We start from the raw sequence: 25,043 nt of genomic DNA on the forward strand, positions 1-25,043 counted from the left end.
TGGGAGATGGAAAGCATTATTTTCTTTCACATTATTCTTTGTTTGGGTGAATCTTAGAATACTGGGAATCATTTCTACTTTGTCTGTATTAATGGAATTTATCACATAGTGATGCATCACTTATGAATAACTTTGCAGAAAATAATATTTACTTATACATTAAATTCTGTAGAGCACAAAATCACGTTTAGTGAATACTTTGATAAATAGCTTGGTTATTCTTTTCAGAGTAACATTCTGTGCTGCAGACTACTCTTCATATAAATACATATTTTTAAAGGATGTCTTACTCCTAATAGCTTTGCTGTGCAATGTAGCTATACTTTTAAATTATTGCTTAGTATTGCATCTGATAAGTGAATAATAGATTGTCTTATCCTTACTGCTGTGGACTTCTGAGGTTTGAATAGGTAGAGTATTCTGCAAGCTAAAACTCATCTGTTCCTAGCCTGTTTCCTAAATCATACCATTTCTTTTCTTGGAAAAAAAAATCCCAACCTACCTCTGCAGAGTCTAGCAGATCTTCTGCTGTTGTCAGGAAAATTAATCCACAGACACCAGAGGTTTATGTCCAAAAAAGGAGACAGAGAAGTACTTTTACTTTATTCAAATAAAGGGAGAGGCCATGGGGCATTTCCCTGGGGTCTCTCAAATTTTTGGAGGGTGCAGCCTCCATTTTATCCCAATTTCCTGGCCACTTGTCCCTCTCTCTTTCCCCATTAGCTGAGCTATTTGAGAGGTACAGACTTCCTGGAATGCCTGATACCTAATATTCCCCTCTAATGTATAACCCTCCTTCTTCATTTTTAGTTATTATGCAATTTATTGTTTTTCCCCATTGTTTCTTTCATCTTTCAATATACAATTTAATTTATCAGCAAACCTACAGTTTGTTTATAAAGGCAAATATCTTTTTTCCATTCATCAATCAGTGGAATCCTTTCCATGGTTTCTTTCATCTCCCAGTGCTAGTTTTATTTACCAGCAGACCCACAGCTTCTTTGTAAAGACAAATCTGTCATTCCTCTCACTGTGATTTTTAGTAACCCTCCTTTTCTGTCTGTCCATTTGCTACCCCCTTCACTGAGTGCAGATTTTTGTTTCCACCTTTAAGGCCTGGATGCCTTCTAGAGCATGTCCTGCCATCTGTCCTGTGCTGTCAGCTTCTGCTCCCTTGATTCCTGGGCACCAAACACCCACCAGCGCAATTTGCCACAGGTTGTTTTTGTGCACACTTCAAATCCCCCTAAAAAAAAAATCGGAAACTCTCTGCAGCATCCGCTGAGTCTTCATGCACAGCACACCTGGCAAAAGCCAGCTGGGGCACCAGAGGCTGTGAACACACTGGGTGCTGAGAGGAAAGATGTGTGCTAACGTCTTCACAACCAATTTGATGGGGGAAGGTTTGGGTGTTAAGGTCTCTGCAAACTTTGGGCAGCAGGTTTGTTACAGAGCACACACAGCTTGGCTCCTGAGATAAACAGAGCTCTGCACAAGGCTGGTCATCTGAACTCTGGGGTGAAATGCCAGGTTCAAGGGGGGATAATGGGGTAGGAGGTTCGGGAAGGCTGCACTTTCCTGGTACCTCAGCAATGGGGAAAGGAAGGGGCAACGTGCGCCTGGGGGTTTGGGATTAAACAGAGACTGGGATAAAAGGGACCCTCAGAGAGCCCGAGAGAGAAAAACCCGCGGGTATGTGCCCCGGTGGACTCTCTCCCGTTATTCGGATGAAGCTGAAGGACTCCTCTGTCTCCTTTTTTGGACCTAAACCTTTGGCATTTTGGATTTTCCTGCCAGTCCCCGAGGGTGACTCCAACAAGGGGTCTCTGGAGGCCGGGCCGAGGCAGCGCCCAGGTCCACCCGGAGCTCCCCCGGCAAAGCCGCGGCCGGAGCCGCCAGCTCTGGGGCGAATCCCCGGAGCGGAGCTGGCAGGCGCTGACCGTGACGGGGCGCTGTCACCCCGATCGCTGCGAACCGCCGCCCCGGGACGATCCAGCCGCCCCCCAGGCCACGGCAGCTCGGAGGAGGGAGGCAGCGAGGGAGGCGTGCGTGGAGCGGCTCTGAGGGCGCATGAGCGAGGCGCGCATCAGCCTGCGGACAGCTCCGCGCCCGGCCGGGGTAGCGTCCAGCGCCGCAGGAGCCCAGCCCGGACCGCTCCCGCAGGTAACGGCGGCGGGGGCAGCGCCGGGCCCGGGGCGCGGGGCTGCACGGGCGGGCGGGCGGGCGGCGCCATTTTGCGGCTCATCGGGCCGGGCTCCGGTGCCGCCTTGGAGGCGTGAGGGAGGCCGCGGGTGTGCTGGGCGTGCCTGGCGCTCGGTCCGAGGTTAGCGCCCGAGGCCGTCCCTGGGGGATGTGGGCCCGGAGGGTGCTCGGGAAGCAGGTCGGGCAGGGCTGTCTCGCTGCTGGTGTGCGGGAGCTCGGGGCCGGAGATGCCTCGCTCCATAGGCGGTGGAGCTGTGAGGAGGTGTGGGCCCGCAGGTATCGCCTCCGGCAGAGTCGGCGGGAGCCGGGCTCGGTGGAGCTCGCATAAAGCTCTCTCGGGGGTGGGACAGCCCTTGGCGGGGTTTGCTCTGGCCGCGGGGTGTCAGGCGGGTCCCTGCATGGCCCGGGGGGTGCCCGCCGAGCCCCCGAGCGCTGGGCCGGGAGCTGCCCCCTGACCTGGGCGCTCGGAGCAAGAGCCCGGCCCCGCGGTGCCCAGCAGGGAACGATGTGCGGTTTTAGCCATGCTTCGTTCAGCCAGCAGAGTCGTGGCTTTTTCCGTGCTAGGTACGGTACCCTGCGATAGAGCTTCCCTCCGGTTTAGACAGGAGAAAGGCTGTGTGGCCATCAGCAATCACCTATGGCCCCATTAGCATCCTGAAGTGTTTTCTGACCTAATTGCTAGGGCGATGTGAAATGGTAAACAGCAGTTGCTTTCTGAAAGCAGCTAGAGCTTTGAATGATACAATCTACATTACAGAAGCTTTATGTTGTAAACATGTGAATCACGATAGGTTTGTTCTGCAAATTAATGGGGATATGTCATATTATGCTTCTGTTTCATCTCCTGCTTTGACCCCATGGCGAGCAAAAGTTCAGTTTATTTAGCTCTTTCCGAGTATTAACAGACCTTTTTCTAGGTAAGAAAGGTGCTTCAGGCATTCAGTCTTGGGAGCAGCTGGGCAAGGATATGTTTGAAAAATGAATTAAGGTTTAGATAGATATTTTTAAAGAGGAAAAGTGTATTTGAGCCTATTGGTACTATAATGATGAGAGAACAGATTCATGGTTTTGAGACCCATCTTACAGAATATCACATGCTGGGGTTGATTTTAATACCTCTGAGAGCCAGCCCTAGGTATGGAATGCTTTTCATTCTTTGGAGTGTTCATTCCAGGCAGTTCTGTGTAATGGGATTTTTACAGAGCATGGAAGATGCCTCTAGGGGAAACCTCCATTTTGATTGCTGTGCCTAACTCGACTAATTCTGCTGCTCCTGAGTTGGCTGTCAGGTTTTTAAGATGCTGAAATGTGTGTTTTCAAGATTCCTGTGTGGGCTGTTTTTTTTTACTAAGAATCTGGAAAACAACTTGGCTTTTCGTGGGGTTTGTTGCTAAATGGCTTTGACTGTAGGAAACGCACATTGATGCGAAGATGAAGCATGCAATTAAAGTTCTATTTCTTAATAATTTGAGAAGATATAAATATGTGTCAAATGAAATGCTTTAGTCAAGGAACCAAAGCAGTTGAATGAATGGCCCATAAATTTCTTTTGGCATGAAGTGTGTGTTTGTGAGTGAAATGTTTATTTCTTCTAAGGAAAAGGTAATAAGAGTGTCTAAATGAAGGTATGATATATATAATGCACTGGTGTACAATCCATTGATTAGAGTGACATTTCAACACTCAATTTATTTACTTAGAGAACTCCAGTTATGTTTTGATGCCCAGATGGATTAATTAAATATTTAATTAATTGTAGTGGTAGAGAATACAGGGTGTAAAACAGAGGTGACTGTTGAGCTTAATATTTCACTATGTTGTAGAGAAACTCGGGAATCTAGAATATTCTCAGTAAGTAAATGCTAGTTTGCCATGCAATACTATGGTATTTTCAGGCAGCTAATCTCAAGAAAATTTGATCTGGAAGACCATCAGACTTGTTTCAATCAAAATATCAGAGACCTGTCTACAAATAAAAACACAAGGAGCATCCTTTTTTGTATTCAGCAAAGAGTTGGAGTATGTGTGCTGTTAAGGAAGTTTATTTTTATGCAGGTATTAGTCCAATGAATTTTATAAGCATGAACAAGATTGTAAGTGCCCTGAAACACAATGTTTCATCTTGGACTGGCAATTATACACATAGATTCAGTTTTGGTTTTTTTTAAATTTAAAAGAAAAAAAATTACTCTGGAGTAATTTGCTCTCAGTGATGAGAGAAATCTGTAAGAGAAATATCTAAAGCAATTTCTGAGCACTGGGAGTAGCTTTATTTTTTATAACATGCTTAGTACCTGTAACCAAGGTTGGTAGAGTGACAGTCCTGCCAGCTGTAAGGAGCTGCATGTAACTGTGGCATGGTCTTCATCAGAACCCTAGGGACCTGGACATTTCTTTGAGATGTGCTTTTAGGAAGGCCCAGGACATCTTGTGATGTGGCATCTTCCTTCATGCTCTATTTCTGCATGTGAAGTTTTCCAGTGCTTTTAGACATCCTTTCTCTTCTGTTTTTTCAGACAGTTATCCAGACCTGTTAAAACTGCCTCTCTTGACAGATACTCTCTTTAGCCTCAGCTTTATCCAAGATACAATATGGTTATTACATAACCTAATATTTTTCATTTTGTTACTTGCATAGCAGAATAACTGCAGAATTCTGCTTGATTCAGTTTAAGCTGAAAACTTGAAAAACTGCTATTTTTAAATGCCTGATATTTTTCTTGCATGCTTGAGCTTAGGTGTTATGTTTGTTTATTTCAGGACTACCTTTGAATCACAGTCCAGAAAGAAGAAACAATCCAGTTGGTTTTAGTTGAATTTTTGTCTCTAAGAACAAAGCCATGCCAGTGCTTTCGGAGGACTCAGGTAACTCAAATGAATGCTTTCAACAGAGCAGTGACTGAAATCTAATCATAGGTGTTTCACACATAAAATTAATTCAAATTGGAGTAAAATGTAATAGAATTTAAATCACTCAACTGGAGTTTTTTAGCAATTACCTACAAGAAGGAAGGTGGAGTGTAAAAGGTGAACATTAATAAAGTTTGTGAGGAAACAGTTTCCTAAGAACCCTAGAGCACCTGAATCTATTTGGATAGACCTGAATCTATTCTGATAGGCTCCTGTAGGCAAAGTTGGACCTCTCAATATTAAAGATCAGCCCATATACATTTTCTGCTTGCTGTGTCATTTCTTAATATTTTCTGAACAGGGGTTTGTAAGGTTTATTAATCCTTTTAACTTAAAATAAGTGACTTTGTTCAAGGCAGCTTTGCCAGCTTCCCCAGTATGCTGCCCAGGGGAAAGTCAGAGATATTAAATGATACTTAGGGTTAAAGTAGGAGTGAGTTTGAGCCTTCTGGATCAAAATCCACTCTAAGGTTAATAGAGAGAATAGCCACAGGAATAGATTTAAAAACCCCTCCCTCCCTTTTTTTTTTCTTTTTTCTTTTCATATTTTGTTTTGGTCTTGTCTTCCCAGATATTGTTCACTAGGAGAAATCTGGTATTTTTCTGGCTCTGTGTACTGCAAGATTTGGATATTGGTGATTTAAATACTTTTTAGAAAACTAGCCACAGGCCTTGATTCCACCACAATGGAAATCTACACCTGTCCTTTCTTCCTCTGGTCAGACCTGGCTTCTTACAGGTGCCTCAGAGGCAGAAGGGGCTGGATGACACTTGTGAGCAAAGTTACAGGGGAAGTAGAGCTGCTACCTGTGCAACAAAGAAGATTGTTCAGTCATTTTGAGAGTCTGCTGTGGCACTAAAAATTCAATTTGTAAGAGGGAAACAAAGGGTTCTGGAAACAAAGTGTAATAAACATGAAGTGGGAAACATGAAAGATTTTTTTTTTTTAAATATATATTGCTTTGTTAGCTTTTGCCTTAATATGACGCTGTGTTTGCCACTTATGGAATGTTGCAAAGTTTATAAATAAACACAAGATAAACACAAGATCAACACCATTCTCTGCAAACTTGGTGATCACCAATGTGGTGCCCAAGTAACTGTAGTGGCTGTTAAGTCTGCAGTAGGTCCTGTGAGAAATGCTGTGTGCAATATTTTTGTTCTGTCCTGAATCTAAATTTAGGATTGCATGAAACTTTGGCCCTTTTGACATCTCAGCTAAGACCTGATTCAAATCACAAAGAGGAAATGGGATTCCTTAGGGATGTCTTCAGTGAAAGGAGTCTCAGCTACCTCATGAAGGTAAAAGTTCATATTTATTTATGTGCATTCTCCTTACAATTTACTTTTTCTCTGTTCCCTTGATTTATCAACCATTTGCTTTGCCAAACTTTTTTAAAGAATTCTGTACCAACCAAAGCATATGTGTGTTTAAGAACAAACAATAATTTTGGACAATTAGCATATTTTGTTCAGAAATATTTTTTTCTGCTCTTCTTGCAAAAATGAGGATACAGTAGCCTTGTAGCTAAAAAGTAGTATGAAATGGCTGCATTTTTTCCATTATGCTCCTAAAGTCTTTACAGATTTTCTGACTGTCTGAAACTACCATGAGCAAAAAGAAAGCTAAAAGACTCATAAACAAAACAAAAATAACCCTAATAGAGAATATTTTTCTCAGATAAATTACATGCCTTAAATAGAAAAGTATTTCAATGTAGGTATATTTAGAAAGTTTTGTGTCTCTCTGTAGAAATATCCCTGAATAATCTTTTTTCAGATTCATGAAAAACTGCGTCATTATGAAAGACAGAGTCCAACTCCTGTTTTACATAGTGCAGCAGGATTAGTTGAAGATGTGAGTAAAAATTTCTTGTCTTGTAATTTTCCTATTATTTAAGCCTGCTTTTCTAACAAATCAAAGCTTTGCAATTGTACTGTATGTGAACATACTTCTCATCTTCCCCAACTGTCTTTGTAATCTGTTTGCCATGATTAATCAGGGAAATGAGAGCTCAAAAATACCGAGTCATTGAATGTCTAGTGAAGATAGACACATTCAGGTAGAAGGAAAGGATATTATTAATGACCTTCCTAAGGGAGAGGCTGCAAAAAGCATTCAGACCTGTCTTGGCAATAGGCTATCCCAGCTGTGCATTCAATCTTGTATTCAGACTTAAAAGCATTACAACCCAGGCAGCATTGCCGTTGACACAGAGTGGTTTGGGTCAGAGGGACCTTGAAAAGTGATCTGAGGCAGGCTCACTTTTCCCTAGATCAGATTGCTCATAGCCCTCTTTATCCTGATTTTTGAGCATTCTCAATGGTGGAGCATCCCAAACTTCTCTTGGCTGCTTTGTTTCCAGCAGCTGTTTCCAGCATTTCATCATGCAGATGTTCTAGCATGATGAACCTTCTTCATAAAAAAAATTATTCCTTATATCCTATCTAAATCTGCTCTTTTTCAGTTTAAAACTGCTGGCCCGTGTCCTGTCACTGCAGGCTTTGGTAAAGAGCTTTTCTGTCTATTGTAAGCCTCCTTTATGTGCTGAATGACAGCAGTAAAATCTCTCCCAGGCCCTCTCTTCTCCAAGCTGAACAATCCCAACTGCTTCATCCTGTCCTAGGAGAGGTGTTCAGCCCTCTGAACATTTTCATGATCCTCTTGTGGATGCACTAGAACAGGTCTGGGGCCTCTGGAGCTGTGCTCACTGTGCTCTCGGTGATGGGGTCATCTCCCCTGACCTGCTGGCCCTGCTTCTCTTTGTGAGGTGTGGGATACAGTTGACTTTTGACTGCAAGCACACGTTGCCATCATGTATCTGATGTTTCATCTACCAGGATCCTCAGGTCTTTCTCCTGAGAGCTGCTCTCAATCAGTTTATCCCCCAGTCTGTTCACAGAGCAGAGTTGTGTCTTAGATTTGTGACACGATGCCATGTGTCTGTGAAGTGAAATTTACTCTGCATTTGCTGGCTCTTTACATGCACCTACCATAGTGTAGGAAGGGGCAGAGGAAGGTTTGGGAGCTGGAATATCTCCCTTTTCCAAGTCAGGAGACCCCAGTGTCTCACCTTAACATGCAGAACATCCCCTCTCCCTGTTCCCACACGCAGTGTACCACCTCCACAAAAGTTTCAGCATTGCTACCTGTCAAGTCAAATAAAATTTCCATCTTCAGAATAGCAGAGAAGCTTTTTATAGAACTATATGACTTGCCTGTTTAGAACTCTTAACAGGTAAGGAAATCTCTTTTGCCTTATCCCATTTTCCCTTCCTTCTCTCTCCCCTGCTTTCTCTCTACTCCCACCCACTCTGCCCAGTGCAGAAGTGCCTCCATTATTTCTCTAATCTTTTGTTTAAAATGCTGAGACTCCAGGGCATACTTTGGTATCCAGGTTTTGCAGGGGAACAAGGGAAGTTGTGTTGCACGTTCCGCACAGGTAATACTAGATGATTGCAGGAAGGTTTAAAGTCTTTTATCAAATAGTACAAGCACAAGAGTCTTGTTTCAGGTATCATTTGCCTATTCTATATGGAATTTAAAATTTCAGAACTTGCTCCTGAAATTATATTGATAGAATAACTCTTAAAATGTATGTTTAGGGACTGTGATTCCTAATGTTGTCTTTTGTGCTATCTGATAAAAATAGCTGAAGAAACTTTGGTTTCTTTCAGGCTTTGTGTACTATGGGCTGGGGTCAGTTTTGATTTGTGCACACTACTTTGATGGATGATAGATGTTAGCAAACACTCACAAGAAATGTAAATACGTGATCTTGTTTGGTGGACTCCTTTAATTTTGAGGTTGTAAATTTTTATTTTAAAGGTAATAGAAGAGTTGCAGACAGCACCAGTGAATAATGAAGAAAAAGAGCTGCTTCAGCTGCTGTCAACACCACATCTCAGGGTAAAAACCACATTGGGGACTTTAATGAGACGCCTTTGCAGAATTGTAATAGAACATTTTGTAACAGAAAAGTTACACAGAAGCCTCCTTAGGAGAAAGGAAAAGCCTTCTGCAAACTTCAGTTCCAAAGGGATTTCCTGCACAGACCTTAGGAAGTGAAGGAAATTGAAAAGAGACAGCTTTCCTGCATAATGCACCATGCTGTCTTCCATTCCTCCCTTCCTTACTGTTTTCGGGACCAGAAAAGGAGACTTGCTTTCCATAGTCCCCTTAAGGTTTTTTTGGCTGAGCTTTGTTCTTGCCTGTATTTATTTTAAATATTGCCATATACCAGTATGAATTTTATGTATATGTATATATACCAGTATGTAGTTTATATGATGGGTAAGGTGATTGCTAAATCTTTTTTGGAGGATTTGTGGTGAGGGCAGAAAGGAGGAGGTTTAATTTTTCTATAATACTGGAATCATGAGAATGGGAATTGTAGTATTACTCCATTACATAACTGTCTTTTATTTCCTTTATGCAGGCAATGCTTGTAGTACATGACACTGTAGCACAGAAGAACTTTGACCCAGCTCTTCCACCTCTACCTGATAATTTTGATGATGATGATTTTGATGAGGAATCAGTGAAAATTGTTCGGCTAGTGAAAAATAAAGAACCCCTGGTACATATTAGATCACCCATCTCTACTCATAAAACTTTATAGTGGAAGAGTGTTATTGTGAGTATGGAGGAGATACCTGAAGATATCATCAAGTGGGCTTCAGAAACTTGGAGTGTACTGAAGCTTGTAAAGTAACAAAAATAATTTGGTAAATGATAAATGCACCTTCACAATTTTGCATTTAGGTGCTTTATGGGCTTAGTTTACAATCCCAGTTAGCACAGGAAACACAGTGAAGAAACTGTATGTTGAAGCAGTTATACTGATTATATGTATTAATTCTTTTCATACATTCAATGACTTAATGTATTCACTTGCATGAAGTCAGTGATGTATGGTGAGAGTATATCTGATACCTGTATATAGGCATTATATTGTTAGGGTCCTAATTTTATACAAATGGAAATGGAAGAACAGATTTCCTAAGGAAAAACAGTTGTATTGGGAAAGAAATCTGCTTTTTGTGTATCACTGTAGTAGAAGGGAGCAGTGACTGAATTCCTGATTAAAGCTTTGTGCCAGCAGAGGTAGGAGGAGGGAAAAAAATCTAATTACTTGGCTTTTGTTGGTTTTACATATAAAAATGCTGTCTGTTTTATATAAAGATTCAGAAAAGAAGGAGAAAGAATTTGTTACAATAAGCTCTTTTGCACGCTTGAGTGACTTTGATGACCACAATAATGCAGGAAGTGTAAGAACTTAGAAAAGTCAGCAGAAAGGAAGGTGGGTGCACCTTCCCATAATCACTTGGTATGAGCAAAACTTCATTAATGGTGGAAATCGTCAAGGAAAAAGAGGAAATCTGTAGAACAAATTAATTCCAGTTTAAAAGACATAATAGCATAAACATTATTTCACTGGTTGCTGAATTCAGGGCAAATTTCTTACATTTTTTTGGGGTGGGGGGTATGTTTTATTTCAGGGAGCTACCATTAGAAGAGATGAACATACAGGGGCTGTGATTGTAGCAAGGATCATGAGAGGTGGTGCAGCTGATCGCAGTGGTATGATTGCAGTAGTACATTTCTGAAGTTGCATTTGTAAACCTCTGAAATTTCCTAAGCATGCTCTTAGCATTTCTGTATTTCATCAGTGATCTGTTAATCTAATTACATATGTTTTTTATTAAAATGACCATTAGGAAAAAATGAAAACAGAGATGGAAGAAGTATATTTGAGCTTTGGAGGAAAGCAAAGAATGTTTTTTACCTTTAATCTAATAGCTTGGTTTATTCAGTGTATCATGTGTTGTTTTCTGTTTGCTTTACTGAGAAATTATTTAATGTCAGTTAACAGTAGCTATATATATGACAAGTACAGCATTTCTTATTGAACTGAACAAACAAACATAAATCTTGTAGAACCTCTTCATGGCTTGTTAAAAAAAAAAAAAAATTAGTCTATCATTCTTTCTGTGAGTGTGAAGTATTGATCTGTCAGTTGACAGACATGTCATTCCTGCCCTTACAGTCAGCAGCATGTCTCCTGACTTCATAAGATTTGGTCATACTCATGAAATTATTCCAGTTTTGCATACTTAATACTGATCCAAATAGTGATTTTCCAGAGTACCTTGCCACAAGTTGCCAGTCTGCATGCTGTTCTCCTTTGAGACTGCACTGCACGGGAAAAAAGTGCCAGAAGGAATAAAGGCTGTGAGGCACATTTCCAACTAAGGCACTTGGCTTTGGTACTAAATCCATCAGTCTGGATGAGGGAGGAGAGGAAGTACCTGCTAATGACTTAGGCTGGACATCAGTGGAGAAGTGCTTTCCAGTCTCTAGACCTATTTTAATTTACTTACCATCTTTCCAGGTCTTGTCCATGTTGGAGATGAACTAAGAGAAGTCAATGGTATTACTGTGCTTCACAAACGACCAGAAGAAATAAGTCAGATTTTGGTCTGCACTGATTTTCATTTCAAGATCTTTTCTGTTTGGTGATCTAGTAATTACAGTAGATGATGAAATTTAACCATGAGTTTAAAATCTAGATGCAATCCCTGCTTGTCTTTGCATTAAGAGTTTTTCTTCTCCCAGTGGATTAGTCTTCTCCTTTTGACTTCAGAAACTTCTGCGAACTGGATTGGTACCAAGTAAGATACAAATACAAAGTTAACATGTTGCTCTGTCAAGAACTTCCCTTTAATGCTTTGTTTATGACAAGCAAACTGCAAATTATAAATACATTCCTAGAAGATGATTCATAATGTGGTATGTTAGGAAGCTGAAGAGAGTCTTGTCCATGTGTTCAGTAGAGCTGTCAGTCTGTTCTTTACCAGCAGCTTCCTGGTGACATGAGCAGCTCCTTGCTTCAAGCTTCTCTAACATGAATATCCACAAATCTTGGTAGAAAGTGTTGTGGCTTTTAAGCTTCTTTATCTCTGACTTCCCTCTTGTGGCGTGGTTCCCCCTTGTCTTGGTGTGGAGTTAGGGACGGAGACTGCCATCAATTCCATCACCTAATTTCAGTTTAGATCAAATAATTCCAAGTAATGCCAATGACTGCTTTTAACATGGGGGGGGGGCAAGGGTGTCAAAACCAGTTTGAAATAGTGTGTAAAGTTTTATCGTGGGGATATTGAGATGCTATTTATCTGTCCTGTGTAATTTCTAATTACATATGTCCCATGTGAGCTAATGCCTGAAGTGTAACACTTTCCTTTTTGTGGTTTATTTCTTGAAGAAAAGCTACAAATGTTTGTCTGTGTTTGCTTTTTCATCCATGCAGAATTGCAGGCTTCTCTACAACACAGTTCATCTCATGCAAAATAAGGCATCTAAAACATAAGATAAACCCATTCTAGATTTCTGAAGGACCTAGAAGTGCTTTTTAATTTACTGTAACTAATAATTGTAATTTTCTAGCAAAGATTTCTAGAGTGAAAGTAGGTGTTTATTTTGTAGATTCTTACATTTCACTAACAAGTTAGCCACTCTATGGAGTAATCATTTTTCAGTGCAGCACTTTAAAATCATTAGCCTGCAAAAATTTAAGTCAGTGTTGTACTAAAAGCCACAGAAGTATTTACTGTCCTGTGAACTGTAGCATAGGAATTAATGCAATTGCTAAAAGCAAACAAAGGAATTTTAATGCAGGTCTTAATATGTTTTAGCCAAGTAGCTGCTGTGGATGTCTCCATGGGCAAAACACTGTTGTAGAGTCATGGAACATCCTGATATTCTCTGTAATGCAGTTAAATAGTGGATTAGCTTGGCCTATTAGAGTTCTGAGAAGGAGACAGCTACTAGCCCCTTAACTTGAATAGTCTGCATTGTATCCTTGTCCTTCTTTCAAAGTAAAAAACCATTTTTGTTTTTCTCAGGCTCAGTCTCGAGGGTCAATAACATTAAAGATAATTCCAGCCATCAAAGAAGAAGATCGTCTGAAAGACAGCAAGGTATGCAGCTGAAATAGAGGCACATCTTTACATCCCTGTAAATGCAGCATTCCTGCTGCTCCAGTGGAAGTGCCACAGACACATAATTGAGCTACAAAGAGGAGAGTGGATTCTTGTGCAGTACCCTTCTCTTCAGCAGAATTACTTGCATGACTCTTCTGCTCTCCATCTTGGCACATGTTCTTTTATAACATTTCTGAAATCCTGCCTCTTCTTTTTTCACTTGTGTAATTAAATTTAGTGTTCTGCTGTTTCCTCTCACCATGGCAGCTGCAATCTGTCCATTATCTCTGGGCATTTTGCCACTCACTTGAGTGAAAATGGACCTCTCTACAAACAGAGCTGCATTCACCATGTGATGCCATCAGCCCACTTCATCTGCCCTACCTGATCAGCAGTAACTTAGTGCTGGACTGGTCCCTCATAGGATTCCTCTGGATTCTCTGCTTCCCTGCTTTTGCTTGCTGAACTTTTCCTTGAAGCTCACAAATCACTTTCTGAAGTGGTTCTGCTGTTATGTGTTAAATAGTGTTAATATACAAATCCAAAGTTGAATAGTAGATCTTGATGCATTCAAGGAACATTTTAAGGACAGTCTTTACAACTAGGCAACTTTGCCATAAATCCATTTTTATTGTTTTCTTGCTCCTAATTTTTTTTCCAACCGTTCCTGTATTGGTTTTTGTATTTAATATAGATTGTGATCTGTGTTTCTTGGAACTTTGGTCTTTTGAGTCTCATGTTCCACAATTATGATATATAATTACTGGGTATGTGCTGGGAAGTTAATTTAGTTTTCTGCATAAGCTGCTAGGTGTCTGGATTTTTAAAGTGCTTGAAGGAGGGATAAAGTGTATGTATAGTTAGCAGTGTTAGCACTGGGGAAAGCCTTTCAAGGGCAGATATTTGAAATTCCAGACAGGACAAGAAGAAATGACACATTAACTTTCTTTTAAAGGTGTTTATGAGGGCTCTTTTCTGCTATAACCCCAAAGAAGACAAAGCCATTCCTTGCCAGGAGGCTGGGCTGCCATTCAAAAGACGACACGTGCTGGAAGTTGTAAGTCAAGATGATCCCACGTGGTGGCAAGCCAAGCGTGTTGGGGATACCAACCTCAGAGCAGGCTTGATCCCCTCAAAACAGTTTCAAGAAAGGTTTGTCAGCAAAGATTACAGAAAATGTTTGTCTTCCACATGTATATAGTGTCACTATATTGATATATTGATTTTGTGCTGGGGTTTTTCCACAGAAAATAAAGGGCATGGTCATGCCAGGGTAAATACAGCTGCTCAGGGGAAAGTGCTAAAAAGCTTCACCTTCTCCAATGATATAATAAACTTTTTAGTTTGATTTGGGTGTTTTGCCATTTTCTTAAAGCTTTGTAACACAAGGACAGACACACTTGCTAAACAAATATGTATGAAATGAAATGCAGAATATCAGTCTCTTAACCATCTTGGCTTATGGAGACACTGTATTTCACAGGCTTGTACTTCCACAGGATTTACTGTAATTATTTTGAATTTATGCACATAATACCTGATCTTTCTTTTGGCTCCTAAGAGAGTGTTTACCTTGGACTGAGATACCTTCTAGAGCTTGAAGATTCTGTGTTTTCACAGAAAGATATGTGTAGCTTCTAAAGCAAAATATCCCTCAGTTGTTGTCTTTACAGTACAGAAGTCCTATATTTGAGAAGGAATCTGTTTTAAGCTACTGGTCTCACTTTGTGATTCTTACTGCAAATCACTATAAATGTCTTCTTTGGATTGTAGGTGTTACAGAGGGGGTACCTAACACTTGAACAGGGCTGATGCTGTTGCTGGCCTGCATGATTTCCATAAGGTTTCTAATTGAGGTCTTGGCTCCACTGCATGAAAGCTCCTTTGAAACATTAGGCAAATTCTGCCTCAGCAGCAGTTTCCTTCTTCCTGGTCATGCATATATGTCAAAAAATGCTGCTGCAGTGCTGCACTGCAGTCTTTTCCATTTTTGAGACGTTGTAAACATGTAAAAAGATGTACATGTAAACATGTGAAAGGCAGGAATATAGAAATTGTTTCAGTGTCTTTCCCCTGAGTGCCTGTGTAAATGCCTGAGCAGCATCTTATGTCTGTTATAAATATTGCAAAAAAAAAACCACTTGGAAAGAAATTGTGGCTTCAATTGCCAACAGCAAGGGGTTTCTTGAGGGTTTGATTTTTGTGCTGGATTGTTGGGGTGGTTTTGGTGTTGGGTTTTTGGTGGGAGGTGTTGAGCAAATAGGAATTGTGATCTGGTTTGTGATTTTAACACTTAAGAAAATTTCACATGATACTCTGTTCTTACATTACCACACAAGTTGGGTGGCTTGGTTTGTTTACTAGTAAATAACAGAGAACTTCAAACTGATCTGGAAGAAGGTGGGTGATTTCTATGTGTGCATAGCTGCAGTGAGTGCTTTGGACAAAGGTTAACTGGTTTTCTTAATGTTGCAAAGGAAGATCATGTGGGCAAAAGGGAAATAGAAAAAAACTGTATTGATTAACCTATTGATTTCTGTGCTCTGGTATATGAAAGCATAAAATGTTTTAGAATCTTCATTCCCTTACCAGTAACAACCTAAGTCATACTTTTAAATAGTTGATTCAGAGACATTTTAAATTTTTTAAGAAAAAGCATGGTTTCATTCTTTATTTTCTATGCTATGTGTATAACATGCTATAAATTCTCTATGATTTTGAGTTTACATATCTAAAATACAATTATTTTCTATTCAGGCGACTGACTTACAGGAGAACAGCAGGCACTCTGCAGAATGCCAGAACTCTGAAGAAACCATTATGTAAGTCTGTTCTGTTCTTTCAATGATGTTTTCATTGATACTAAGGTCTCAGTATTTTTCTGTTATTTCAATAATGATGTGTTTGAGTGTATTTCACCACTGATAGATAATTGGAATACAATCTGCCATTGGTTGATATGCATGGACACAAGCTGCCACGGGGGAGGATTTGGGTTTGAGCTTTATCCAGTGTTGCTAGTGCTTGTTGTTTTAAAAAATCATAGCTATCCCTCTCTTCCTGCTCTCAAGAACATGAGGCCTTTCATATTCTGATGCCTTAAAATTTGCTAGTGTTCACACTTTTTCTGTAGTTTGGAACTTGGAAGCTGCAAAAATAACCCAATGCATACTTCTCAAAATTCTTATATGAGTGCGTGAAGCTACTCTAAACTCATGAAAATAAAGTGTAGCTTTAAGGAGGATAAAAATCACTGGAGCTGGAAATACAATCCGTATTTCAGGCTTAATGTTAGAGAGCTGGTATTAAGTCGACTTGAGAGTGATTGTTGTTTACAGCTCTGAAGTCTCTGTCACTGAATTATTCACAAAACATCTGCTTGTTAAGGGATTGTTAGTAAGTGCTGGAAAACTGAAGATGTTGTGATTACCCCAAAATGTGTTTCTGTTGCTCTTGGGTGCTTCAGCACAGGCACTGTTGGTGTGGGGGGAAGCCTGTGTGCAGCCAGGATTGTGCCACCCTCATGTAGACAAGGATCATGGAAATGGTCCCTTTTGAGTATTAGAAGTGAATTTCTGCCTTTGGTGCATGATGAGATACAGATATTCTCATGCTACAAGGAGGGAGGATGCTCAATCAAGTTATAAAATAGCATTACTGATTTAAATGAAGCTTTTCCAAATTAGTTTCCATTACATTCATATTAGGAGATGTGTAATGAGGAGTGCTGCTTAAGCTTTATCTCAGATGTTTTCAAAACAATTAAGCTGATAACTGGTTTTAATAACTACATTTCAGCCCAGAATTCTTTCATTCTTCAGTTGATAAGGAGGGTATTGTATTGCAGTACTTCTTTTAAGATAGGAAAGCCTGTTAAGCAAATTAAATCAAAAGAACCTTCCTTTCCATTTGCTCTAATTTTGCTCAATTATTTGTCCATCTGTTAATATCATCCCAACTCTGCCTTTCATGCTAACTATAGATGATCAGTCTTCTGACAAAGGTAGGTGCTCTCCTAACTCACTTTCTGTCTGAATATGAACAGCCAATGTATTTTCTAATACTGCTATGATTCCAAAGGGAACAATAGATATATTGTTCCTGGGAGTTTTTCTTTGTGAATTATTATTTAAATCAATATAATTCAGATTGATGACTTAAATAATGGTAACTTCCAAATTTCCTTCCAATTCAAGAGAAAAGATTTATATTCTGAGATGTGTTTACATGTTCTGTATGTTTCTGAGTGAGGTTCAAAGACTTGCAAGTTAAATGCAGTCTTTGTATCTGGTATGTTTAAAAAATAAAGAAATATTGGGGTTTAACATTTTAGGGCACCATTTCAGTCCTAAGTGATTTGTCTTCATTGTTCATTTGGACTGTTTTCTGTGTTACTTTAATTATGAGCAACTCTCTTGGGCTTATGCAGTTTTTGTCATGTGCAAGCTGCCTTTCCAAATATCAGGTATTCCCTGTTGAATTCTATATGCTGTGATTTTTTGTTTTCCACATTACAGTTGCTTGTTGATATTCATATTCCAAGCATTAATATACCATCAACTTTGATGAAAGTAATAATCATATTCTGTAATTAGAGTATAGCATTCATGGCCAGCTGTCAAAGCACAAGTCTGAAAGAGCCTGCCTTGAGCAGCAGAAATAAACAAACAGAACAGCTCTGATCTTAGCTGTGGATTGATGTTTCTGTTTTTTCAAAATGTAGACAGATTGTTTTGGGAGTACACATTGACATTGCATGATTACACACCTGCATGCAACTATTCATTAAAAACAAAGCCCTCTCTTGACTGGCACCTTTGGTGAAAGGTATAAATGCTATATATTTTTGCTTATGATTTGGTTTATCCCATACACCACCACCTCAAAATGAGTAGAGTTCTGTAAATATTGCAAGGGCACAGGTGCCTAAATGTTAACAAACTAGGCATCCCTCTTTCAGGAAGTATGAGAACTCAGTATTTTTCTTAGGATTGCAGTGTATTTTTTTGCAGATAAGTATCATGGTTTTATTATGCACACTTTTATGGGCCTTGGGGGTGGTTCTAATTTGAAGAGGGACAGGTTGGGGGCTTTTAATATCTTATTTTACATATATGCATATAACCAAAGAAATGAAATTGACAAATCTAAACCACTACAGCATCAGATCTTTATTTTTTTAATAAAGAATTAACAAGCAATGATAATTTACCTTGGTCAAAATGAAGGGGGTTAGAGTTCATCTTTATCATTTCTGATCCCCCTTTTTCAAGCCCACATGATAATGAAATATCAGAAGAGGCAACTTCCTTGCATAATCATACTCATTTATAAAGGTCTTAACTTAAAAAAAGAGCTCTGTGTTTGTGGAGACTTCTTTTTTACTTAAGCCTGAGTATCATACTTTTACCAGCAGCACTAATCAAATGTCATGAATACTGAAAAGCATCAATTCTGGGCACTGTAAATACCAAGATATAAAATCCTCTAGTTCAATATCAAAGTCAAGGATTTTTTCAAATATAAACCACTAGCCAAGGCAAGTATTTTTTTGGTATCAGCAATGATTATGTAAAAAATGGATGTGCAAACAATGCAGGATATAAAATTTCTTTCCTTGCCAATGAGGCAGACTTGTATCACACACATTGTCTAAGATATTTCCTTCCTCCCTCTCACTCTCCTTTCCCTGTGCCCTACCCCCCACTTCCTTGCTTTTTAATTTACAGAGGACTGTGACTGTGAAGGATATTTCAATGGACACTACATAGGTGAGTAACCAAAACACTGCACCTCTTCCCTAGCACACCCACCACAAAAAACCCAGATCCAAAATGAAAACAAAACAACCCCACCAAATAACCCCCCAAAAAAACCCCACCTCCACATTAAAAAATTAAAGCTGGACTATTTAAATTAATTCCCCATACATTCATAAACTGTAATCATAAATAGCTTCTCTTTGAAGAGGCATAATCTGACTTTGGCATAACCAATACTTGGCAGTTAAAGTTGTGTGAGAGGGATTTTAGTATAGATGGGGTGTTAGGTTTCCTGTCCCATATGCAAACATTTCTCCTATAATCTGAGCACATATGCACTGATTTGATCATAAAATTTGTGGGAATAACTCACATTTGAAGACATTAACTTGTAGCTGAACAAGCTGGAACACCTGGATAAGTGGGGACATGTCAACGTATCTTGTGTTTTCTGCACAGCTGGTTTACGCAGGAGCTTCAGGTTAAGTCGTAAAGAGAAGGAAAACAATGTAAATGAAGGCAAGCAAGCAGAGCAGGCAGATGGAGCAGAGCTCCTGACGTATGAAGAAGTCACCAAATATCAGCAGCAGCCTGGTGAGCAGCAGAGGCTGGTGGTTTTGATTGGTAAGATACCCAGTTGGTTCAAAATTTTTCACATTTCTCCCTGTTCCCTTACCCTGCACTTCCAGAGGCTTTTTTTAGGTGTTTGGTTCAGGGGGTTTTGTGGTTCTGGAGTTTTCTTAAAAAAATATTTTTCTGGTTTTTGTCAGAACTGACTCTTTTATTTTAAATTGCATTAAAAAACAAAAGAGGAAAAAAAACAAAACAAGGAATCAAACTCACCAAATCCTTCTAAAAATAGTGATGCAGGACTATTTCTGATTTTTCTGATTCACTTTCCTTTGGTTTTCACTCCAGTGTTTACTTAGGCTGTCAGAACTGTTGATGAAGAGGCAGAGGCTAGAATTATCTAACAAGATTTTGCATGCAATTTTAATTTTAATTATCAGCCTTGTGCTAAGCCAGTTTCTCAGGATGCCCTAAAATTCAAAGGTATCTCCTAGAACCGACTGCTAAGATCACAGATTTTCTGATTCAGTGTCTGCCAGGTGATTGTCCAGCAGTTGTTCAAATAATTAAATTTGTTCCTGATGATGTTCTTCAAAGCAGAATATGGCAGAGCAAGTCATGAGTTCTCTCATGAAGAGGTTTCTGCAAGCACACTCCTGAATCATATTATTTATGTGAAACTGTTCTATTTATTTTCTGCTGTATTTCATTTCACACAGAAATCTATCAGTCAGTTTTATTTTAATAGGTTGTTTGGGGGCCAAATTAAGTGAGCTGAAGCAAAAAGTTGTGTCAGAGAACCCCCAGGAGTATGGTGTTGCAGTTCCACGTGAGTAAAATTTACTGACTTGTGTTTGTTGCATCTTTATTCCATAAATGCTGTCTAATGAATATCATTCCACCTGCACTAATGATAATTTGTGTTCTGACTATTGATTATATGCATATTTTGAAGTACTTCAATTTTTTTTTCTCATTGTAATATGCTGTGTTTATATTTTGTTCATTTGAATTTGCCACTGTGTAACTTTCTTGTTTGAGGTTGTGAAAATGTGACTGGAACTAAGTAGAGAGAACGTTTGCAAAGACTGATACATCTCCCATGTCTTGCTTCCCTTCTCTTCTAGACACAACAAGGTCAAGGAAAAGTCATGAGAGAGAGGGAGTAGAATACAATTTTGTTTCTAAGCAATCCTTTGAGACAGATGTGCAGCAAAACAAGTGAGTTAATTTTAAAATACTGGTATAATTTACTATTTAAAAATATTGCTTGTTCACTTTTACATCACATGAATACCAAAATCAGGTGACAAGTTGGACAAGGTATATTAGGAGGATTCATCTTTCTAAGTAAAAACCTCTTTATTGAGTCTGGACTCGTGGAGCAAACTCAAACATTTAGCTGGAAGCAATTAAGGAATAACATTAATTGGAGGATCCTGAGTTAGAATTGAAACCTGCATAAGTCTTAAAATTGGTGAAAGTGACAGATACTTAGTTGGGCCTGCTAACTCTCAGTTTAATATGATGGGTAAATGTTTTATTCCCCAATCTCCTTGAAAGTGTGTGGTAGAGTGAACCTGTGGTTATACCAGACTTTCTATGAGCTCAAGCATGTTTCCTCGAAGTTCAGATCTTTACTAGTCTCCCAAAAGATGGGAGAATTTCAGTCCATTTCCTTGCCAGCTTTGTTCTATTTTCTGTAAAAGATATCCTTTCTCCTTCCCCTTTTTGTCAGTAGTGCTGATGAGCTATTAGTGATACATGAAGAATTGCTACTAAGCAAGGAAGGGAAAAAACCATGGAAAAAATGAAATTCCTACCCACACACCCCTGGTTTTCTGCCCCTCTCCTCCCTCTTTGACTGCTGTGACTTCAGAAAACAGCTATCAACTGTTCTAAGTTAAATATTCTTCAAATTTTTTGTAGCTGGTATTTAAAACTGTATTGACTTTTTAGATTTGTGGAACACGGAGAATACAAGGAAAACTTGTATGGTACAAGTCTGGAAGCAATCCGGTCTGTGATGGCCAAAAAGAAGGTTTGTTTGGTGGATGTGGTACCTGAAGTAAGTTCTGCAGCTTATTTTAAAGAATGCAAATATGATTTACTGCTGCCTGAGCAGAATAGGGCTCTTGGGGAAGCAGTGCAGTGGTTCCAGTTCCTACATGTCCAGCTGGGACAGCCTGGATGTCTCTTCAGGAGTCCTCACTGTGGGACTTTCCCTCGCTGTAGGACTGATGTGCATGCCTGGCCCAGCCTGCTCAAGAGAGAATACTTGGAAAAACGTTGCTTTTTTCATTCTGGTTCTGATTTTAAAAACGCTGGCCATAGCACACCCAAAAGGCTCTCATTTGTAGGATCTCAAAGATACAGTACCAGTTTTTGGGTGCAGATACAGAATAACATCATCAATCACCCCAGGGCAGGAGCATTGCAAGCAGTGCCAATAGACCTGCTCTTCATACTCCATGCCTTGAGTTAATATTTGAAATTTTGATCCAGATTTTGTAACTGAGCTAGGAGAAGACTTGTGGTACTACCTCAGATGAATTCTAAGTTTAAAATTTGCAGTGTTTGGCTGCTTAGGTGAAGCAAACCATAACTTGCCCATGAAGTCAGGTTTTTTTTATACTTTCCTCAATATTTTTTGCCCCTTGTAATCAGTGCTTTTCAAGCCATGCTCCATGCACTCTGCTGTGCCAGCCAGGACACTGGCAGGAGCCTTTGTTTGAAGAGCAAAAGATTTCTGGGGTCACATGTGTAGGACACAGGACTTCACAGCACAGTGTGTCAGCCTGTACTAGTGAAACTACTGAAACCAGTTTGAGTCTGTCATGTAGCAAAAATAAATCTGATAACAAAAATCTTCTGTTCACAGGCAGTAAAGCATTTGAGGACTCCTGAGTTTAAGCCTTATGTTATCTTTGTGAAGCCTCTCATTTCAGAAAAGAAAAAACATGTAAAATCTCACATGTCAGAAGAAATCTCATCCCCCCTTGTAAGTATTCCAGCTTCTAATCTCTTCTTTTTAGACATGAAAGGAGTATTTGGGCTAGCATTTCTAGTAAATGAAGGATCTCCTCTTTTATAGCAAGAGTTAAAGTGGGGCAATAAGTAGGTCCTGTAGCCTTTCAGATGGAACTTCAGAATGGAATTTTTGATTCCTTGCATACTCAAGTCTTAAAGTCACATGAAGCCGAATGCCAGTCTTCCATATGGATCTGGGTACCTCATCAAGGCTGCAGCCAGGAGAAGCTGCTGCTGAGCTCAGATAAACCAGCAATCATTACATTTCTGATGAGCAGCCCCATCAGATGGTGATGGCAGCTATTTCTTATATCCCCAAAGTGACACCCCCACCAGTGTCAGCCAGCATTTCAGTGGTGTGCACACAAAACCCAGTGTGTGGATGTCTGATGAGGATCAAACCTGGATCAGCTGCAGATTGCTGATGTGTAAATCTGAACAGAGTGCATAAATGTCATTGCTTTGGGTAACCTGAACTCTAAATGTATATGTTACAGAACTTAGTTCACTTGGTAAGTTTTTGTGTAAGCCCTCAAAAATACTGAACTTGGGATAGTGTGTGCAGCATTCCTTTTCAGCTTTTGAGGATATGCTTCCCATATCTTGGGTTAGGCAGCAACTCTAACTACATAAAATGAACTATAACAATTTTTTGTCCCTTCTGTAACATATTTTCCCCCCTTCCCTGAGGCCTCTTGCATTTTTTGGAACAGCTGCCAGTAGCATAATGCTCCGTGATCTCAGTTTTAATATCTTCAATACCTTTTCCTAATGGTAGCAGCTTTTGTTACATGTTCTCAGAGTGATGACTCATTGTGCTAAGATACTTTAAAATGCTAGCAACCAGAAGGACATGCTGTAAATTTCACACCAACATGTTGTGTTGATCAGCAGGATGAAGAACAGCAAGAAATTATTAATTCAGCAGCATTCATTGAAGAGCACTATGGCCATTTAATTGACACTGTACTGGTGAAAGAAGATCTCCAGAGTGCTTGTAACGAGCTGAAAACTGTTTTAGATAAACTAAACAAGGATTCATTTTGGGTGCCAGTCAGCTGGGTTAGGTCATAGCTTGTTACCATGTTTAAGGGAAAGACTGTATAAAAATGCTTTGTAAATACATGAATTAGAAAAGGGAAGTATGTTGAATTTGCTTCAGAACTGCTGGTGTTACCTAGAAGGCAATAAATAAAGACTGTATGAGGAAAGACTAAACAAAGTCACAAGCTGACACTGCCTTTTTGAGTCAGAATTTTGAATAGCAGCTGTCATTTAGAAGTCAATACTCAGGCTAAATAAGCCAGTCCAGTCTTCTACTGATCTTTAGACTGGAAATAGTGCATTTTGTTAGACTGATGTTTCACAGAGGCTCCCACACACCCAAAGTATTTTGTGCTGGGACACTGACAAGATGGAAGCTTTGACCTTTGGCCACAATTCTAGCCACAAATTTTGTGACTGGAGTTAAAACCTCAGAGTACCTGTTGGGAACAAGCTCCTTTAGCTGGGTGGGAAATGTTCTTTGGAGAGTGGTAACACCATGCCAACTACTCAGAAGTTCAGCTGGCTGGCTGGCCAGCAAAACATGCTGCCCTTCACACAGAAGCATTAATTGCAAATCCTTCCCAGTTTGGCACTAAGAACTAGGTCAGCTGTAGAAGGGGTTTTTTTATGTCCATCACATTTCCCAGTACTCCAAGTTGTCTTGCACAGGTCACAGGTGTGAGTCTGCTCATCCACAGCTTATGCCCACTTTCCCAGTCACAAAAACAACCTGTGAGTGTACCTGTATGACTGGCCAGCTCATAAAACAGAGATTTTTATAGTGTATGTGAAAACAACTGCATATGGTTCTAAAATAGGAGTTTAGAAGCTTTGTTTCTGCAAACATCTTTGCCTGTGCTAGCTGGTGGGGACACAGCCTTGACACCAATGGAACAGCTCCAAAAAGGGCACTAAAAGGAGGAGCTGCAGCTCAAAATCATCATCCTTCCAGCATTTATGGCTTCTGTTCCAAATCTGGTAAAGGTTTGCAGAGCATCTAATTGGCCTGAAGAAGAAAACTGTTAGACGACCTTGTATATATTTGAGGAGACTTGAATATACAATATTTTTGAGTGGGTCTTAGGAAGATGTAGAGCTGATTCTGGAAGTAGCTGTGCTTTAGACTTGGGGGATTTAAGGGGAGAGCATTGTACAGGTGCATGTTAGCTGTAACTAGAATTCCTGTTTTCACTTGCCTGCTGAGGTCTGATGTTTCCTGTGTATTGTGCCCTTTAAACAAGACCTTTTGGTGTACCAGTCTTGTTCCTCATATCTAACAGTAAAATGTTATTCTTGTTCCATGACATTTAGCAGAACTAAAAGTTGCATATTAAAAGCACATTTCTTACATACCAGTGTCACTGAATCTACATTATGTCAAGCCTAAAACGTTGTGTAGAAGAGTCACCCCCATCCATCTTCTCCACCCCCATCCATCCTCTCCAAATGGCAACTTTCATGTATGGTCCTGCCCAGGGGAATTTAGGTTCTGCTCCTAGTGCTACAAGAACAAGAACTGTTCCCAGTCAGGTCCCTGCA

General features: G+C 39.8%; 1 protein-coding gene across 10 annotated transcripts; it reads left to right on the plus strand.

Moving 5' to 3' along the window:
• Positions 1-1,941: 1,941 nt before the first annotated feature.
• MPP3 (MAGUK p55 scaffold protein 3) lies at positions 1,942-24,854 on the plus strand. 10 transcript variants are annotated; one of them, XM_086863984.1, is made up of 19 exons: positions 1,942-2,163; positions 4,963-5,067; positions 6,296-6,414; positions 6,893-6,970; positions 8,942-9,022; positions 9,552-9,692; positions 10,615-10,696; positions 11,508-11,593; positions 13,018-13,092; positions 14,051-14,247; positions 15,853-15,917; positions 17,078-17,098; positions 18,825-18,866; positions 19,317-19,481; positions 20,176-20,256; positions 20,555-20,648; positions 21,387-21,495; positions 22,309-22,428; positions 23,349-24,854. In XM_086863984.1, exons 2-19 carry the CDS (start codon positions 5,043-5,045, stop codon positions 23,529-23,531), a joined length of 1,764 nt encoding a protein of 587 aa, XP_086720110.1. In that variant the 5' UTR covers positions 1,942-2,163; positions 4,963-5,042; the 3' UTR covers positions 23,532-24,854. The 10 variants fall into 10 exon arrangements, with proteins under 10 accessions (XP_086720110.1, XP_086720113.1, XP_086720115.1 ...); XM_086863987.1 differs by having other exon boundaries at positions 23,352-24,854; XM_086863989.1 differs by having other exon boundaries at positions 21,387-21,468.
• Positions 24,855-25,043: the final 189 nt, after the last annotated feature.

This window comes from Cyanistes caeruleus, chromosome 27, assembly GCF_971803275.1.
Source record: "Cyanistes caeruleus chromosome 27, bCyaCae1.hap1.1, whole genome shotgun sequence".
In the NCBI taxonomy this organism is placed as follows: domain Eukaryota; kingdom Metazoa; phylum Chordata; class Aves; order Passeriformes; family Paridae; genus Cyanistes; species Cyanistes caeruleus.